Below are 7,500 nucleotides of genomic sequence, written 5' to 3' on the forward strand. Positions count from 1 at the left end.
AAAGACTTTTGGCATTGGCGATGCTTGTTTTCAAGAGTTCCAAAGAGTCTCAGATGAGTCCATGGTGACTCATTCGAATTCCTGGAGGAACTGCGTGTCGCATCAAAGTTCAAGAGGCATGGACGTATTTGACCCAAAAATGTGCCAACTTCCAAACAGGTTATGTTGTCGCCGGAGATGTGACCGTCTTTGAGGTCCAGAGCGTCAGATCATGCAAGCTTTCTGGAGAATACCTTTGGAATAAGCATTTTTTTCACAACATAGGAAGAAAAAAATGTTGGCGCATTACTGCAGGTAAGATGAGAATCTCTCGTGCTTAATTTTAGACATTAAACAATTAACTATTTGAACTCTTTGTTTTGTTGGCAAAAGTCTGGTTACATTTGGTCATTCTCCTAGAAAATGTTATTCAGGTAGGTCATTTCTTCGCGTTCGCTGAGTGCGCACGTTTGTTTATGCAAGTTGGATGCGGACAAGAGAGACAAGTGTCCAGCCAGGACACCGAGATGTTTCATAGAAGTTATTAATGTGATTTTGTATCCTTTGTGTTCCCAAAATGATTGCATGGTAAATGTTTATGCAGGTTTCAAACTTTTAAGACTTGTGTTCATCCATGACTCTCTCAGTGCTGTTTTCCTCAGCCTGTGACAGATGTGGGTATTGTGTTCTCCTCCCACTCGTTTCCCTCCTAGATAGTGTTGGATGGTTGCTATTTATATCATTGCACATATTCATCCGGTGATTTCATTTAGTCCAACTGGTACCAAGATCAAGCCAGGCGCCGAATATAAGATTGGCAAGGAGATAATTGAATCTTACACGGAACGCCGAGGGCAGTTGTTATGGTGGGCGTATTGCGTCAACACACTTTATTTTAACGCTGTCCAAGATCTCCTGGGTTCAGTGTGAAATGATTTCCTTGAAACTTGAATGCTTGGCTTCATGGTCACTTAATTTGAATTACCTACATATCCTGATTCAGACTTGCCTTATTGAGGTAACCTGTTCTTTGGCAATGTGTTATTTCACTTTCATTTGCTTATGAAGGTATCTTGCATGGACTAGTTTCTGGAATAGGTGACTGTGCATAAAGCCCCAATAATCATTTAGATTAAGCCAATGATCTCTGATGAAGTCACTCCTCAGATTTGGCTGAAAGCTAAGTCTATATCAAAGCCATGCAATAATCATCTGTGGAATTCCATCATCCAGGCTCCATGGGCCAGACTTGTGTGGCTGGTGTGTTCACACATGACACGGTAATCAATACTTTAATAACACACAGGCCAGCCTAGTCCACCCATCATTTCCCCCTAATGTACCCTGATGCTGCTGCGGTCCAGCCCCCAGCTTAGGTGGAGTGCAGCTGGGGCTGAGATGCCCCCAGGCTAAGCCTGGAGAAAAAACTCACCCACAAACATAATCTCTAAAGTGAGAGGATTCAGGCGTTTGAACCTCCGCTCTTAAGTTCTTAGTTCCAAGACTAAAGGGGAGGGTACCGTAAAAACTGGTAGACATTTCTCCCTAGATTGTTGACAGTTGTCTGAAATGCCTGCAATGCCTTAAAATGGCTCAGGCAGGATTTGTGTATTGAAGTGACATTGCATAGACAGACTGAAGGGTTTTAACATCAGCCGGCATTCATTTGCAGTGTCGCACGAGTGAGACATGATTTCAGCTCTAAAATATCAGGAAAACATCATTCAATTATCAGAGGGATTTTGAATCTGTAGATGTTATTTTACTGTACTGTTAATCTACCACATGCATGACCACCCTGTCTTGTAATGTCTCCATTACTGTAAACATCTGACTGCAGCAGGGGCTGTAGGCTGTACCAATTTGGGGGCCCTAGGCGAGATACCAAAATAGGGCCCTCTTGAGTTGTTTTATTTCTTACTTACAAGGGGTGGGGGCCCCTACATAGGGCCTATTTTTGAGTGGCCCTAGGCAATTGCCTACTCTGCATGTGCCCACCCAGCATGAAACCATAATTGCCATTGTCTGTACAGTTTGTTCTTTTCAAGTTGTTGTCAACTTTTGCTGTCTGCAATTATATTTCATGCAAACGTGTCAACGCCCTCCAGACAGTCACTCAGTGAGTCTTCTTCTTCAGTGTCATGGAAAAATGCGTCTGTCCGGCGTCAGACCACTTGTTGTGCGGTTGGTTTCTGGAGAATCACCGCCATCATCATCCAGTCAGCCTGGAATGTGTTCCTGTCAGCTGAGATGGGATTGTTTTAATTAACAGTAACCCCCCCACCCCTCCCTGCCTTTTCCCCCTTTCAAGACCCAAAGTCGCATTTCCCCCTTTTCCTATACTCTCTCACAGAGACCGGTGCTCTTTTCATCCCTCCCCTCAACTTCTGCCACATCATTTCCTTACTCAAAGTGCTTCAGTTCCCCATTGGAGATGTTTGTTCTTTTTTGATCCAAACATCTGCAGAGAAGCGAACTGGAATGTATCTCTGTGTGTGTGTGTGTGTGTGTGTGTGTGTGTGTGTGTGTGTGTGTGTGTGTGTGTGTGTGTGTGTGTGTGTGTGTGTGTGTGTGTGTGTGTGCACATGTGCATGTGCATGTGTGTCCACAAAAAAGTTTGCTTTATCCACGCTCCATCAGACGTCTCTGAGAGTGACACTGATTGGTCTGACCCCCGACCTCGTGGTCCAGGTCGCATAAGGCCTCTGTCAGGGCTGACGCTCACTGAGAAAAAATCTTGGGGGTCAAAGGTCACGGCACTCCCCGGCTCACCTTCCGCGCCCCGCTAAGATGGGAGCGGAGCGAGCCAAGCCCTGGCTGCCAGTTATTTACCTTGGGAGAAACTGACCTGATGGTCATGACGGGACCTGAGACCTGAGTGGCAGAGACAGACGAGCACTGGTAATGGCACGTTTAAGCCACAGGTGGCGCTGTGGAGTTCATGTGGAATCAAGCAGGTTGCGGGTAGCGACTGTACTGACACTATGCAGGTTGTTTCAGTATTGGTCAGAAGGGAGGATCGAGGGGTTTGCACAGGATGTGCTGCAGGTCTGGTGACCTTGTTTCAATAGTCTCCCTTTCTTCTGAGTCCAACTAGTTCAGCTGCATGGTTCATGTTACACTCACATCACTGGGATGGTGCGTATTTTTTTAGTAAAGAACTTTGTGTGTGGTGGGAGTGAAAACATGCCGTTACTGGAGCAGGTGGAAAATCCCAGAGCAGTTTTTCAGTTCTGTGCAGTGATTCTATACAGCATGAATAGTATGCCGGTCGAGCCGACCAAAACTATGGTGCAATTCTCAAAAGCGTAGTTCTACGTTAGTTACTATGTTGTTTAATAAAGAAATTGTGTAATAAAGAAACCTATGCATGGTGCGACCTTTTTTCATTTTTCAGTTTTACAATATTTTGGTCAGCACCCTTAAAAGGAAGAAAAAAACTGTTGGGTGACGCCTGCTCCAACCCTTATGAACTGTTAGAGCCATTTTCTATGTTTAAGTAAAATGTTTATTTATGTACATAGATTTTGTATTTAGAATTTATATTTTGCAGAATTGCAGTTAATTTTGGATACTTAGGAAGTATTGTATGCATATTTAGTGTTATACGAATTCATTTTGTATTTTTGTAGTTTTTACCTAGACACTAGATACTGTGGTGCATTTTGATTGGCTGCTGATATTAACATAAAACCGTCAGGATGCATGAAGAACGTCAGTGTAGAAGCCACGAACCATAGGAGCATCACAGTCTTTTGACCGTCACATTTCAGTTAGTTTTAGATAGGAGTTAGGAATTCATCTTTTGTTTTATATTATTTTAAGTTACTATAAAGAAAGACAAACTTAAGTTTTGGACTCCAGACTTTTATTTCTGTTTTGTGTCGCGTCCGAAAGTAACTCTGAGGTTCATGGCTAGTGAGTCACCTGCACTCACATGAACTTTACTATGTTGTTTGCAATGCAATTTCCCATTGGCTACTACCCAAATTGTCAACTGGCTAGCAACTATGGTTTCAAGAAATGTACCTCAGGTTTGCTTTTTAGATGGTCTTCACATGACATCGCTCTGTTGACCTTCTTCAGCTTCAGTCAGGCTATAATGGCCATAATATACTATGTCATGTATGTTTTAACAGAAATGTATAAAGTAATTACAGCATGTCTTTTGAAACGGCATAGTTACAAATAAACAATATCAGTACTTTTAGTACTTTTACCTGATACACCTCTGTTTTACCCATTTTGCTGCACAAGTCGTGGGAGGGTGAGCATTGAACAAAGCAGGTGTGAAACTTTTTTTTCTCTCTTGGAGAAAGGTCTGATTAGGGTCAGCTGGCGGGTTGTTGTTGCTCTCTACTCGGGTTGTTGTTGCTCTCTACTCGGGTTTGGGGATCAAAGCGAGCGTGTCGTTGGCGTGTAACCTCACCTGCACTTTGCAGCTCATGCTAATGACTTGACACAGTGGCAGCTCTGTTGACTTGGCATCGGGGAGATGGACGGATTGGTGGGCCCTGAGAGCAGGAGGAGAGGAGAGGTAAGGAGAGGAGATCAGAGCATAGCAGAGCAGAGCAGAGGTAAGGAGAGATGAGGAGAGGAGAGGACAGAGGGAGGAGAGGAGAGAGCAGTAGGGCAGAGGAAAGGAGAGGAGAAGCCAGACCAGGTGAGGAGAGAACTGGAAGAGAGCAGAGGAGAGGAGAGCAGAGAAGAAGCAAGGAGAACTGTGGAGAGGGCAGCAGAGAAAAGGAGAGGAGAGGACTGGAGAGGAGAAGCTAGGAGAGCAATGGAGAGGAGAGGAGATGAGAGGAGAGAAAGGGAGAGGACTGGAGAGAAGAGAATATTTGAGAGTAAACAGGAGGGCAGGAGAGGGGAGGACTGGAGAGCAGGAGGGGAGAAGAGGGGGAGGATAGAGGAGGAGAGGAGAGCAGAAGGAAAGGAGGAAAAGAGAGGGGGACATCAGAGGAGGAGAGGCGAGGTGAGGCGACGTGACCTGTCAGGAATGTCCACAGTGTCCAGGTTCACTGGCAGCCCATCAGACAGACAGAGGAAAGGGAGTTGTAACAGACCTTGACTTCGGCAATACGTACGTCAGGCCCTCACACTTACAAGCACACACCCACTCACACAGGCCCGGGCACAGGCTCACACACATACACGCGCTCGCACAAGCACACACAAGCACACACACACACACACACACACACACACACACACACACACACACACACACACACACACACACACACACAAGCATGCATGCACGCGCACGCACACACACACACACACACACACACACACACACACACACACACACACACACACACACACACTAACTTGTTCCACAAAAGTCAAGGACCACAGCCACAAACCTCCAAAAGCTATTATACATTTTCAGGTGTGACGTACTCCACACAGTCTGATATCACACATGGAAAGCATCTAAGCGGCGTAGAGTTCCTATAGAAGTTTTACAACCATCTTACTCAAGTTCTCTGGTATTACTATAGAAGTAATAACCTCCCTTTGACCATAGTAACGAGAATAAACCATAGAAGGTCTTTTAAAAGGAGTATGGTTGTGTTCATCTGTGGGAAAGTAACCATCAAACAGACAGGTCCCACACATATGCCTGCCTTTCTACAAAGCACGAGCGTGCACACACGCACACACACACACGCACACACACACACACACACACACACACACACACACACACACACACACACACACACACACACACACACACACACACACACACACACACACACACACACGTGTGCATGCTGTATGCTCACACATGCACAGGCTTGTGTACACACACACGTATGCACGCACACAGTGTGTAATACACAAAGGCAGGCTCACCGTAACATGGTCTCTGTGTGTTTAATGGGGGAATGCATATGTGTATGCACACACACACACACACACACACACACACACACACACACACACACACACACACACACACACACACACACACACACACACACACCATATGTCCTCTGTGTGTGTGTGTGGTGGGGAGACTCTGTTAGAATGAGCATGTGCATGTGTGTGCTGGGTGTTTCCCACAGTATGGTGTATGATGATGACCACCATGGAGGCAGACCGATGGAGAGATTTTTGCACCCTGCCTGCCTGCAGGCATATGTCTCTCTCATGCTAATCCCCTTCTGCCTTCCTCACTGAGTGCGTGCGTACGTGCGTGCATGCGTGCGTGCGTGCGTGCGTGCGTGCTTGCGTGCGTGTGTGCGCGTGCGTGCGTGCGCGTGCGTGTTTGTGGCCTTCCTCACTCAGTCGAGTGCTGGAGACTGCAGTCAGTCAGATAGAACAGTGTTATCAAGGAGAGGAAGGAAGCCTTGTGGCTTTCTCTTCTCTAATCGCTAGCAAAGTAGTCCAAGAACATTTGACATCTGAAGTTGCCTATCAGTCATCCTCTGAGGCACCAGGGAATATAGAGGATGTGAGGTAATGTTAGTGTGTGCATGTGTGTGTGTGAGGCGACAAGCGAGTGTGTGGCCATCCTGAAATGCTGGAAATATCTACATCTTGGCATCAGTTTTACAAGACTTCAGCCTGCCCCTGATTGTGTTTGTGTGCGTGTGTGTATACAGTATGTGTATAGACCTTGCATACACATGCACACCTATTTTTAAGAGAGAGAATGTCTGTGTCTCACAGATAGAAAGAGATGGAAAGAGAGAGAGAGAGAGAGAGAGAGAGAGAGAGAGAGAGAGAGAGAGAGAGAGAGAGAGAGAGAGAGAGAGAGAGAGACTGTGTATGTGCATGAGCCTGCTGTTTCTCTCTTTGTCCCCGTCACCTGGGGTGACACACTGGTGCTGTCCCGTGGTGTGTGCACCAGTGTTAATTTTGTCAGCTTTTTTTTATTTAGTCGTAGTCTTAGTCACAATGACGAAAATCAATTTTAGTCTTAGTCATATTTTAGTCATTGCCTTCCCAATTTAGTCTTAGTCTAAATGACGAAAATCAATTTTAGTCTTAGTCAATTTTTAGTCATTTTCGTCATTTTAGTCAACACTGTACATTACAGAACTTCTCCACACACTTTTAACATATATCATTGACTGTAGAGAATAAACCTTCTCCGCACACTGCTTCTCTTTTTAACATACTATATCACACTGTACAGAATAAAACTTCTGCACACACTGGTTCTCTTTTTCTCTATTTTATTTAATACCAGTGTTAATTTTGTCAGCTTTTTCAAATTTAGTCTTAGTCTTAGTCACAATGACGAAAATCAATTTTAGTCTTAGTCATATTTTAGTCATTGCCTTCCCAATTTAGTCTTAGTCTTAGTCTAAATGACGAAAATCAAAAAAGGGCATTGACGAAATATTTTAGTCATAGTCATGGTTGACGAAATTAACACTGGTGTGCACATGTATTTCTGCTCGGAAGGGCAGCCATGCTGGATAAATAAAGAAGGGTTTGGTCCAGTAGGTAGGGTCTCTGGCCTAGGCCATGGCAGCATGCTTTATAAGGAGGCAACAGGCA

General features: G+C 45.0%; 1 protein-coding gene across 1 annotated transcript in view; it reads left to right on the forward strand.

Moving 5' to 3' along the window:
• adamtsl5 (ADAMTS like 5) overlaps positions 1 to 7,500 on the forward strand; it is a 56,056-nt gene that overhangs the window by 684 nt on the left and 47,872 nt on the right. Inside the window, exon 2 of the mRNA XM_063187853.1 lies at positions 1 to 294. This exon is cut by the window's left edge and continues 172 nt beyond it. Coding sequence (XP_063043923.1) covers positions 275 to 294 — 20 coding nt within the window. The 5' untranslated portion in view covers positions 1 to 274. The remainder of the gene's footprint in view (positions 295 to 7,500) is intronic.

Source organism: Engraulis encrasicolus, chromosome 22, assembly GCF_034702125.1.
Source record: "Engraulis encrasicolus isolate BLACKSEA-1 chromosome 22, IST_EnEncr_1.0, whole genome shotgun sequence".
In the NCBI taxonomy this organism is placed as follows: Eukaryota; Metazoa; Chordata; class Actinopteri; order Clupeiformes; family Engraulidae; genus Engraulis; species Engraulis encrasicolus.